This window comes from Nestor notabilis, unplaced genomic scaffold (assembly GCF_000696875.1).
Source record: "Nestor notabilis isolate BGI_N333 unplaced genomic scaffold, ASM69687v1 scaffold5867, whole genome shotgun sequence".
In the NCBI taxonomy this organism is placed as follows: domain Eukaryota; kingdom Metazoa; phylum Chordata; class Aves; order Psittaciformes; family Psittacidae; genus Nestor; species Nestor notabilis.
In genome coordinates, this window is record NW_009935971.1 from 117863 (window position 1) to 130576 (window position 12714).

The window sequence follows — 12714 nt, forward strand, 5'->3', positions numbered from 1 at the left end:
TGCAGAGAAGTCAGAGATAAAGCAAATACCACAGATAATGACACAAAGAAGAGACTGGGAAATTATGAAGGAGACTTAAAAACCCAGCACAGTCTGAGGGGAAAAACAAGAGGGTGAAAGAAGAAAGAGCTCTCACATGAAGAAGCAGCATCCCTCAGAAGGTACAGTGAGCTTGTGATTGCCACAAGATCAGTTTGTTTCCGTGACATTATATGGCTACATGTATTTGCAAGTTTTAGTCTGTCTAGAAAAGTCCTAAGCTAATAATATATTCTCTCTTGTTTGAACTGTTGATTAGGAGCACCAATGTGAAATAGGATGCAGAAACTTTCTAGTTTTGGGTAACTAATCCACAGCCTGCCAGACAAAGGTGACTGACGCCTGTTACTAGTAGCAGATGTTCAGAGACATCAGTGGGGAACAGAACAGACTGTCCAACCTTAAACCTGCATCAGGAAAGCCACTGGTAATAGCACACTAAATGGCGGTTTTCACCGAGTTCAGGAAGTCAGTAAGAAGAGATTTTCAGCTATGATCCAATTACAAAAGCTGTCTGCAACAAGGCAGGGCTGAGCCACCTGTATAGCAGAGGGCAGCGTGTGGGTATACTTGGGATGTGTCCTATTCTGTGTGTCTGTCAACTTCTGACTCAAAGGGAACCATTTTCCTCTGTAAAGGACAAAATAATAGTAGCTGACAATCTTCTGCAATTCAGTTTTTAACAGGAACTACTTGGAATCATGGCTATGTTTGAAAATTCAATCTCTAAGCAAATGAAAATGTGAGAGTTTAAGATACATATCCTTGCTTGGTTCACTTTTTTGACATCAAAATGAATTGCAAATACCCACTGATAGTTCTTGTATCAATCTTCACAAGACAGACTTGCAGAGGTAGCCTTTAAGAGCAAATACTTAGGGACATCTGTGATACCATAACCCTTTTACATAATAATAGTAACACTTGGTGCCAACATTGGAGAAAAGGCTCAAGCAGTCCCTCAATGAACATGCCAAATATACAGGTTACATGTCAGCTCTCTAACAGCCATTATGATCTGTCAAGTGCATTAATAAACTTTTACGGTTAAAAGGAAAAGAAAATCAGAACCCATTTTCAGGATATTGTGCTGTGAGTGAACACTTACAGACTAAAATCCTTATGAAGGATTTGTCTGCAGGGAATACGCTAAATCAAGCCCTTTTGAACTTTTGATTAAATAATTGATGCAGAATGTATAATATATGCATCCTTTCCCCATAGTTGCCTGGAAACCCATATGGAACAGTACTAGCAGTTCCAGAAGCATTTAGTCTCTTAAGTCGCGGGTAAAGACAAAGGAACAAAAAAGTTTTTTAAATCATTAACTCATCTTTCTTTCCATATTCAAGTACTGCAGGATACCAGAATTAGTAACTTACACAATGGTATCCTGACTCTTGTAATACACAGTGCTTTTCTCTTTTTTTAAAGATGTATCTCTTTGAACCATGTGAATAATGTAATTTGGTGTAAGTGAACTGTAAGACTCAGCTTCCGTTAAAATAGAAAACAAAGAACACAACTAATATTTCCAGCCTCTATCTTTAGGTAATAATAATAATAGTAATAAGCATATCACAGAATAAACAAGACAGTCAACAGAGAAGAATAAAAATAAGAACTCTAAATGGTGGGGTTTTTTTTCCCCCAAACTACAGGATTTTTAAGCAAATCAAATCTCATAGAAGACTGATCACTGACGGTTTAGAAGAATGAGAATGCCACGATCACAAATTCAAGAGGCAGACTGTTTCAAATTGCAGCCAAGCAAACCTTTTGCACTTCTCAAGTAGGCAACATTGCTTGTCATTCAGTTTGATTGCTCTGTGACCCAGCCTGAATCTATCTTGTGCTTTATTGCTTCCAAGTTAGAATGAAAAACATGATAAAAACCAACAATGAGAACAGAGCACCAGCCATGGAACCCACAGTGATGAAAGATTGCATTATTTAATCTAAACAGTTCTGTGACCATGATAATTTGGTGGCTCTGTTTCTGATGGCCATCCTGAGAAAAAAAGAACGAGGGACAAGCACAAAACTGCACAGGTTACACAGTCCTTGAGAAATAAAAGGCAGAATATTGATAATGAGTGCCTCCTGCCACAGCAAGGATCTTCATGGAATTCCACCACTGAGCATTTCTTGTGCACTCCATGTCACTTGAAAGAAAATAAATACTTTCTGAGTCAGAGAAAGAATGTCTTTATACTATGGTGGCAAGAGGTCTCATTTAAGTAAAGACAAGCAGCTGTCACTTCCTAAATCAATTAACATATAAAGATGAAAGATTTGGTGGTTAAGCGTCAACAGGACATCTGAACATCCTCTAGCTTTGTGGTTAGAGAACTTTTGGGATACGAAGGATCAGCGCAGATTCTGTCATGCAGAAGAGAAAGTTGAACCTGGATCTCCTGTTGAATTCCTCATCCACTAGATAACACAAAGGTCACAGCACCATTTCCAGTGTGGAATCAAGTCTTTCACAACCTTTCCTTTTACTCCACGTACCAGACACTGTGTCTTTTCATTTTGTGGTGAACGGCATGTTGAATGGGATGGGATAAAAAGATATGTGAAGTGTCAGCGCAGTATAGGAGAAAATCTAACCCCAAACCCAAATCCTAGTAATTTTATTTAGGTTTAATCAAACAAGTTTTAAAAGGTGCTTGTCATCTTGATGGAGGCCAGTGGCTCACACAGGCTGATCTCATCATTTGATACCCCAGTTGTCAGCTTCTAGAACAAAACCAGTTTCAGCAGCTTGCTGCACCATTACAGGAGGTACAAGCATACAGACGGAAAAAAGCTTTAAGCAAAGCATCTAAATATAATATGTTTACAATAACTGTCATTCATTTTCAGTGGGAAATTCTTATATTTCAGGAGGGTGAGAAATTATTCTAACTTAAAACAAATGTAAAAAGGCAGATGAGATCAGGGGCCACCCAAAAGCATGTATGGAAATTAAGCTGACATGCCTACATGCCTCAGCTGTGACTTCTTAAGCATAGAGGAGGCAGGAGGAAGAGCAGGGTGGAGGTGGAGGAGACTGCCTTAGACATTCACAAGGGTCTCCATCACAGTCATGGCAGCTGCCTTTGTGGAAACAGCTGTACTAAAACTTGGATAAGACAATGCAAAAAAACCCCCAAACCAACAACAAAAAAACCCCAGAGCAACAAAAAACCCCCAGTCACACAGAAGAATACTGAAGGGAGAAACAAAGACACTGAAACCCCAAGGTGGTGTGATTAAACTGCCAGAGAAACAAGCTCCTTTTTTTCTGCATTAATTAAACTACACATTGCTATCACAGGCATGGCTTAAGATTCAAGCTTTCAACTGCCAATGATTTATTCTGATCTAGGGAAATCAGCAAAATCTGCTTTTGCAGCCAGAGTCATAGAATAATTTCACAACACATTCAGGAAAGTTCATCAAGGACAGCAGTAGTTTTCCAGCTGTACAGTTCTGTACTAGTGAGTGATGTTTAATGGTATAATGGTTTTGATTACGATATGTTGTTATGTTCTACTCCTGCTGCCACCATAGCCCAAAGGGAATTTGCATGTGAACATGGTATTTCATCTCAGCTTCTTGACAAATTCACTGAGATGAAATAATAAAATAAACCAACTGCACAATGATCACTGGGGATAACTAAGAATTGTGCTTTTTGGTGGTTTCTGAATACTGGTGATGTTGAGAGAAATGTTTAGCTGCTGTCATTGGTCCTTCATGCCTTGTTTTGGGGAACACCTATGTACATTTCTGTGTCTGAATGCTATGGATAAACAGCTGTAAATCAACCTTGTCAAGATGGCATTTTCCTAGTGTCACGGGTAAGGTTAGCTGAGTGCGACTCAGTATGGTTAAGAATGTGTATTGGGTACTCCAGAACCCACCCTGATGCACTGGAGGTGAAGGACGACACCCTACTCTTTGACTTTGTCAAGGCAACATTGGTTCACAGGGTTTTCAAGTTCTGTCACTGTTGCTTACGGTGCTCACCTGTAGCTTTTCCACCTCCCTCCTTGATTCTTGCAGTGTGCCCCATTTAGGGCCACCTTTAAAGCACAGTCAGAAAATTTAGATGATGAAGAAGTCAGCTATTCACACTGTACACTCTGTACAGTACAGACCGGAATAAACATGTAGCATGTTTGATCAGGTTTCTGCGCCTGCTTCCTATCTGCTTTGATTATCCCAAATAATGAAATTTAACCTCAAATGATTAGGGTGCTGCTATTTCCTATGCTATATCAAACTATATCCACTATGAACCAGTAGGGCAGCCACAGTCAGCTCACATGCTCCTGCTTTCCATTCTGAAATCTGAAGATGAAGTAACCATCAGCAGTGTTTTCTTCAGGGTCCATCTGGCCAAGATTCTAGGCATTCACTTGGAATTAGTCATGCCCAAATCTCAAGATCTTCTCAAGGCTTCTTTAGTATTTCCTTGATTTTTATTTTTTTTTTTTACAGAAGAGGTATCTACATTTTGAGCAACATGGTCTAGTGGAAGGTGTCCCTGCCTGTGGCAGGGGTGTTGGAACTAGATGGTCTTTAAGGTCCCTTCCAACGCAAACGATTCTGTGATTCTGTGATCTTGTGTTTGTACTCATAACTAAGAGGAGACCACTGCTATTGCAACACGACCATTGCTACAGGGGTTCTGCATGGTAAGAAGCAAGCAGCCTGCAATCACCTCTTTGTCTACCCACCACATCCTCAAAGGTACCTACCATTACCTACAAAGTTTGTCTTTTCATTACTTCCGATTTTAGAAACTGCCAGCAGAAACAGAGAACCTTAAAATGAGTTCATATTCATGGTGAACTAACAAAGCTGCCCAGCTTTTAGGATTTCTGCATGTACAATTTTGTGTGTCTCTTGCTTTTGGGACTCTTGCCACATATTGCATTCCATGTTTGGGCACTTGGAAGATTCAGACGTGTGCCAACAATAATTTGGAAGTGTTATTGCTATTTCTTCGTAGTATTAGCATAGGCAAAGGAGAATGCTTAAATTTGCAGGAATTTTTCTCTGAAAGATAACATTGGAACTTTTTCAAATTTATCTACTTATTTTCTGAGTTCTTAAGAATAATTTCTTGCTTTTCTGAAGAATGAGGCTGGGCTGGATTCAGTTCTATCCTGTTTGACAAATAATTGCAATGACTGATACTGATTTTTCTCACTTTGATTTTTATTTAAACTGCCTGTTGATTTAAATACTCAGGGAAATTTTTATAAAGAAATACTTCTCACAAGTTTTCTAGAATTATAAAAAAACATATATTTGCAATTTTGAAGACTGTTGGCTAAAAATCTTTAGTCTTCCTCTTCTGAAAACGAAATAATTCCCTGGAGCAATTAATTTGATCAACAGTGTTAGTACTCGAAGTGCAACACGTAGTGGTATTCTGGTAAACGGTGGTAGACTGTCACCTCCTCTATAATCTTTGGCCAGACAGTTTAACTAGTTTCAGGAGAACTGCTGCAAGAGAGAATGGCTCTTAGCATATGAAGGAACTTCTGCCCATTGCACACTGCCTACTTCCCCGGTAAAACCCAGCCTACTGCTGAACGTTTCAGCAAAACATCCCTTTTCTACTGAAAGAAGAATTCAGAAAGGGAGGCCAGGAGATGAACCTGTGTCTGCATTGAAGCCAGCAGAACCAGAGTGCCCTGTTTGTGATAAGCGTAGCTGCCTGTTAAATGATGTCCCAGGACCGTCTATGGTAATGGGCACCTTCAGGTGAAAAAGATGTTGTTAATAAAACCTCTGCTCTGCTTTTCTTGGAATAGACACTTCTGGCTCTCAGAGCAGCTCTCTGCTTCCATCTTCATACCTTCAGCCTGTAGCCAAGAGCAGCTCCCTCCAACTTATTAAATTAGCTCTTTAAAATAACCCTTTAAATATACCCTTTCTAAGCAATTTATCTCTCGTAAGGCAGGGCCAGTGTGCCAGGACACGCAGGAGAGCACAGCTGTAAGAAGACAAGGATGGCTTGAGTGACAGGAGGTGCTATACACTGGGAGTGGAACAGAAGTGCCTTTGAGCTTTTTCTTTCTATACTCTCCCCTAAATGAAACAGTTCAGATGCAGCAGAAAGGTTTTTTTCCCCATTTCCCTTTTTTTCTCTCTCTTGAAATTGCTATTGGGTGGTGCATAATGGCAATTTCTGTAGGGAAAAAAAAAGGAAAAAAAAAAAGAAGTAGGTGACATGAGCTGGAGGTCTGGTATTTCTTATTTCATTTAAGAACTGAAAGGCTGCAATAAGGTCTCCCCAAAGTCTCCTCTTCTCCAGGCTGAACAACCTGAACTCTCAGCCTTTTCTCATGGGAGAGGCGCTTCTATTGCACTCATAGGTTTTTTCATTCACTTTGTATGCAGTTATCATAGAATCACAGAATGGTTCGAGTTGGAAAGGATCTTAAGATCATGTAGTTCCAAACCCTCTGCCATGGGCAGAGACACCTCCCACTGCCATGGATGGAGCATTCACAACTGCAAAGCAATTAGTGTAACTTTGCTATCACTGTCAACTTAATTGGAGGCTTTTGTCACCTCAGACTATTGTATTCTGTTACCATGAAGTGAAAATTTCATCCTCTTAAACACAAAATTTTAATAAAATGAAACAAATGAATGCAAAATAATAGCGTCTTTCAACGCACCTCCTCCTGAATGGCAAAAGCCAGCTGCTGGGCAGGTGCTAAACCCCTCCTGGGTTTTGTGTCTGGCAGCTTGCTTATAATGTGATATTAAGCTTTCAATTCATACTTCATCTAAACACATTTAAAAACATGAGAAATGTGCTGCAGAATTGATCGAATGACCAGCTTCTTAGCTAACAACCCAATAAATATTCCCCAGAGTCTTTTCCACCACAACTTGTCCTCTTCAGAAATGTTTGGACAGCATAAGCTGAACATTTCCAAAACGGAGACAGATGTAATCCCCAAACTAGGAACTCCCTCCAGGGCAGTTAATCTCCACCCGCAGTGAGCATTTCTTAACTACTTACTACTCTGCGGCCAGTGGCAAGAGTAGCCAGGCTGCCATGATAGATATGACAATTAAAAAAATCCTGTTTTCTCTGCATTAGACCTCTCCCTACTACTACTGCTGACAAGAGTTGCCCTGGTTAGGATTTCTTATTTGACTTGGTGTGAAAAGGTCTGTAAAATGCATAAACTAAAACCCGCCTATGCATACTACTTTGGATGGACAAGAAAGGATACACTCCATTACAGATTTTATATCTATTTTCCCTTTAAAGTTCACAGCACATGACTGTGCTAATAGTCACCAATAAAGTGGGAAGCTTCTCAAGAATGAGAAGTTCTACATCTTCTAGATGTAGGAAGACAGGCATACAGAAATTACAAGCAGGTTCATCTTCTTAGAGCAGATGTCTCCAGATGTCATTCTGGAAAAAAGGAGGCTGACTGACATTGCACTTACTTCGCTGCACCCCAGATATATGAGGACTGGAACCACCATTTCTCCTCCTGCAGTTGCTATAAAAGCATTTAATTTGCAGGATCTTGCCGGAACCCATGAATGTTATTTTACGAGAAATTGAAGAATGTGGTTAAAATTCTTCATAATTAAAGTTGTGGCCTGCATCACAACTCACCCTTCTGTGACTATAAATCACTGGCATGTTTGAGACAAGTTCCTTACATAAACAGCTTAATATCTAAAATCTGCCCAGACACTCCCATCAGTGTCCTTTGGATCAAAGAGTCCCAGTTTGTGACTGATGTGAAGAACAGACTGGGAAGTGCAGTTGAAAGTTAGTAACAATGGAATATGAAAGAAGCATACTTACAGTTGCATTTCTTCTGAACAAATCTAAGCTTGCATGCTGTTCGGTAGGTGGACAAACGAATGCGATCCAGATCTTGAGCCCCTAGTGGAAGAGAGTAACAGCAACATTTGTATGGAACGTGACCTGTGCATATCTTAGCTAGCAGGGAAGCCAAAGAACAAAGAGGACTCATGAGCTGACTCTGCTTATAATTTTCAAGGCTCTCTCCTTTGCAGGGAGAGTGGAAAGACGCGAGGAGAAAGAAGGGGAATGGCAGGAGCTATAGTGTTAAAAGACCTATAAAGGAAGGCAAGGAATAGTCAGCCCACTGTGTCTGTCACTGTGATGAACAATCTGGTCAAGCTGCAGGCTAAAAGACACACTTGGCCAGGCTCCATCAGCAGAGAAAACCTCCACCTAATTTTAACAGCAAAGCTCCTAACGAATATATTTGGCTGACATGCCAGATCAGAACAAGGTACTGCCAGCAAACCAAATTAGAAAAAATACTATGCCGTAACAAAAAAGACTGATGGTGATCAGCAGAAGGGGCAAAATTAATGCAAAAGGTGTGAGGCCTTTCTCCATCTTGTGGAGGCACATCCTCTGCAACAGAGACCTCACAGGTCAGCTCTCTGTTCACACATAGGTTGGCCCTGGCAATGTTTCCAAAGCAGCTGCCCAGGGGATGGCTATAAACTGACTGGTACCTACTTCACATACAAGCACAGTACAGAGGGACTGGGATGGGGGCAGAACCTGGCACAGTGTCTTTAGGCCTTCTGCTGCTGTGTACCCCTCGTAACACTTCCCCAAAACCTCAAAAAGTGGATGAGGAGATTGTGATTTCAATCTTTCTCCTTCTTGGCTGGTATGTCTTACATAAAGAAGTGTTGCCTCATAGCTACAATATGGACTGTGAAATGCATGGCTGCTTATTAATTCTACCAGCCATTGCACAGAAACACATTAAACTCCTGCGTGTTTGCACTTTCATTGTGGTTGGCCCTGTAACAGGAGTAAAAACTGTTCCATTCAGTTGAGCAAGGTACCAAGTTACAAGAACCAGAGCAGTGGAGTGGAATATAGCCCTGTTTTTACACATTCTTTCTTTCTTTAATATTCCTCCTGATTATTAGATAGCCCTCACAGCTGCACTGGTATACAAATATATGGCCATGTCAGTGTCATTTGCCCACACTTTCTTAAACAACTTGCTATCCTTTGGATCCAAATTTTTCAAGTTCTGACCTGTGAGATGAAAACGAGAATGATAGTCTCCCCTCTCCCCTAACTACGCTCTTTTAATGACTGGATTCTCCCACACCATCTCCCCAGGGGTCCCAGCTGCTCCCTTTTGCCAGTTGCCTATCTTAACCCCATCTGCTCCTGGGAGAATATACCTGCAACTACTTAACATCAGGTCTGGAAACTTTTTTGTTTTTCTCATCATATGCTTTATTGTAAAATTACACAGGCTTTTCTCTTCTCCACTAGCAACTCATTGACAGCTTTTAGAAAACTTTGCTGGTAAAGGGGAGGATAATGCCTGCAACACTACGTCCTTCCTTTTTTAATTGGACCGATGAGTAAAATGAATTTAAATTTTTCCCTCTTAAATTTATTGAAAGCTACTAATAAAAACTTCCAGTGCTCCTTCATAAAACTTCAGCCTTTTAATAAGATGTAAAGATGCAAAGTGAGACTCTGGCTCACTGAGCTTCTGAGGTTGCAGTATGAATCCAAAATACACAACTTTGTAGGCAATAAAGTTGCTTTTCTTTACTATTTACACACAGTCAATGGTATTATTTTGCTATTATTTGGGGAGTAGGTGTTTTTGTTGATTAACCCCTGGAACAGACAATCTAGTTTTATCATGATTCACATTTTGCCACAGTCAGAGATCTATCTGTCAAATAACTTCTGTGGAAAAGTGACTTCACTTACATGGGGAGCCCTGAAAAACAAGTGGAAAGATGTGCAGGACTGAGCAATGAGACTGTGAATTTGCAACTTGCCTACAGGATTGCCAGTGGCCTCTCCTCTTTTGCCCACTGTCACTGTTCCACTCTGTTTCCTTTGAATATGCTCATCTCATGTAACACTATTTGCAGTTTGCAAAAATAATAAAGGGATACATTGCAAGCTTTGCCAGCTGTTTTCTTGCTGGGTAATATTTTCCCCTCTTTTTATCTACTTGGAACCCAGTTCTCTGTGTGCTTGTGCAGAATGACGAAGGGTGGCAGGCAAATAGCAAAGGGAAGCATACATGAGATAAACCAGACTCAAAATACTAAAATGTGAAAGAAAAAATAGTAGACAATAACTATTTGCGTGCAGTACAGGAAAATAGTCCCTCCTCTGCCTCCAACTACTGACTGTAAATTTTCCCAACACCTTCTTAACTCCCCCAGAAAAACCCAACAGCAAAACAACCTTCAAATCTGTGGGAGCAAACCACAAATCCTCACAGCAAAGTCTTAAGCAATTATCTTCCATTTTAGGAATGTTTCAAGCTAACTTAAGTTAATGGAAGTTGTGCTATTGACTTCAGCTTATACAAGCTCAAGTCCTCTCTATAATTCTAATTAATAGTATGTTCTGGTAACAGACAAATGCATCATCCTTTTTTCTTGTTCTTACTCTCTTTTTTTCTTCTGGCCAAAGAACAACCCTTCCCTCCACTGGTCCAAGATGTTGTACCCAGCAGACAAGAGAAATACTCATCTGAGTTACAATAGCAAGCTTTGTGCAATACTGAAATAATCACAGGGTGAAAAGGAGGTTTTGGACAGAGTGGAACAGACCAAGACCATTCTCAGCAGGCCATATGAATGAGAAGTCCTTAATTTGGAGAGCTCAGGAGTGTAGATGTAAGGCATTCAGTCACCCATGGGCTCACCCCTGGAGAACAATCCTTAACACGTTTCATTCATCAGCACAGACCCAGACTTCCAGTGTGCACAGTTGCTCAAGTCCCTGCAATGCTCATCTTAGTCTCCTCCCAAAGATGCAGGAGATGTTCTACCATTGTTTACTATGTTGCAGGGGACAAATAATAGAAAGTTTAGTAATTACAGACAGAACTTGTGTAAATCACGTAATAAAATTTCCTTGAGAAATGGTGGATTGTTTGTAAGAGAATTAAGAGACGACTGCCAAGAAAACTGCAGGAACATTGTTACTATAGTACATCCCTGACACACCGTTCCGCGGTGACCACAAAGCTTCACTAGAAACTATTAAAAATGTGCTGAAGTGGGGTATGTAGTATATGAGTCCCTATACTGTGTCTGGCTGGGATGGAGTTAAGTTTCTTTATAGCAGCCTGCATGGTGCTGTGGTTTAGATTCGTGGCTAAAAAGGTGTTGGTAACACACGAATGTTCTAGCTATTGCTGAACAGTGCCTGCTGAGCATCCAGGCCTTTCTGTTTCCCACTTTGTCCCCTCCCAGAGTTGGCTGGGGGTGGGAAAGAGGTTGGGAGGTGGCACAGCTAGGACAATGACCCTGCCAGACCAAAAAGATAGCCCATACCATTTAATGTCATGCTTAGCAATAAAATCGGAGTAGAGAAAGTAGAAGGTGGGGAGTTTTGTCTTCAAAGGTGGACATTGCTCAGAGACTGGCTAGGCATGGGTCTGCCTTCAGGACATGGTGAGTGACCACCTTTGCATCGCCTGTTGCTGTTGGGTTTTGTTGTCATTCTTTTCTCCCTTTCAGTCACTTAATCAACTCTCTTTATCTGAAGCCAAATGTCTTCTTGCTTTTGCTCTCCCTATATTGTCTCCCATCCTACTGGGGGCTGATTGGGGATTAAGCAAATGGTTGTGTGGGTGCTTAGCAGATGGCTGGGGTCAACCCACTACAGATACTTCCACTAAAAGATGTAGTCTTTTGGAGACCTTTATCCCTCTTCATTGCTACCTGTGTACTGCAGCATTTTTATCTCAAGAAGCTGCTGATTAAAATAATACAGCCACAAAATCTGACATAGAAAATCCCTCTCCCCTGTCATTTGGTCAAATCAGCCCATTGTTCTGTAGTTTTGGTCTCACAATATTAAACCATTTGTGAAATGGAGATATCAGTTACCTGGGGTGGAAAGTTTGCATAAATTTTACTGACACTGCACTGCAACTGGCTTGGTCTCTCACAGCAAAACATTTCTAGGAAGTACTTACGCATTTCTGCAAACAGCTGCCTTCTTTCTGCCATGGTATTTCCTCTTTTCCCACAATCTTCAATCATTCTGGAAGACAAAATCATGTAAAAATACTGAGTATTATTCCCAGACTGAGCATACATACATAAGCATCGGTAATTGACCACAGAAAACCTTTGAGGTTGACTGGTGCTCCACGTGTACCCAATGCCTTTTGCCAGCCTCTCCGGGGCATGGTTTGCAGAGAACCTGGTCCCCAAATTGTCCTCCATTCCCCAGACTCCGCTTTCAAGCATTTGTTTCCCCCTTCTCTTTCTCTCTCCTAAAGGCAACGTTCAGTTTTTCTGCTTGATGTAACTGACTTACATAACACAAGCTCTGAAATTCATTTTTGGTTTTCTTAAATAAGGAATCTTCAGTTAAAATTATGTAAGAGAGAATAAATCACAAAAGATTTGGATATTATTTTATCATTTAGAAAATGCCTTTCTAGCCAATTCTGTGTGGAGGAGACAAAATAATAACAAAACAACAACTATATCTCTCCTCTGCAACATAACACCCTCCATTTACTCAAGCAAATACACCCCAAATATTCATTCAAATTCAAGGCAGTACATCTCTGATTAAATGAGTTTTAGCAAAAAGCCCAGATGGCCTGGCACATCAGTTCCACAGAA

The 12714-nt window shown here is 40.7% G+C and overlaps 1 protein-coding gene across 2 annotated transcripts in view; it reads right to left on the minus strand.

The window, feature by feature from the left end:
• Nucleotides 1–12306, minus strand: part of DTNA (dystrobrevin, alpha) — a 97576-nt gene extending 85270 nt beyond the window's left edge. Inside the window, exons 1-3 of one of the 2 annotated variants that reach the window (XM_010018098.1) lie at nucleotides 12209–12306; nucleotides 12054–12121; nucleotides 7889–7969 (exon numbers count right to left, since the gene is read on the minus strand). In XM_010018098.1, the coding sequence (XP_010016400.1) occupies nucleotides 7889–7969; nucleotides 12054–12121; nucleotides 12209–12306 (247 nt within the window). Of the gene's footprint in view, nucleotides 1–7888; nucleotides 7970–12053; nucleotides 12139–12208 lie in introns of those variants that run through there. The other variant, XM_010018097.1, reaches the window with a different exon arrangement.
• Nucleotides 12307–12714: the final 408 nt, after the last annotated feature.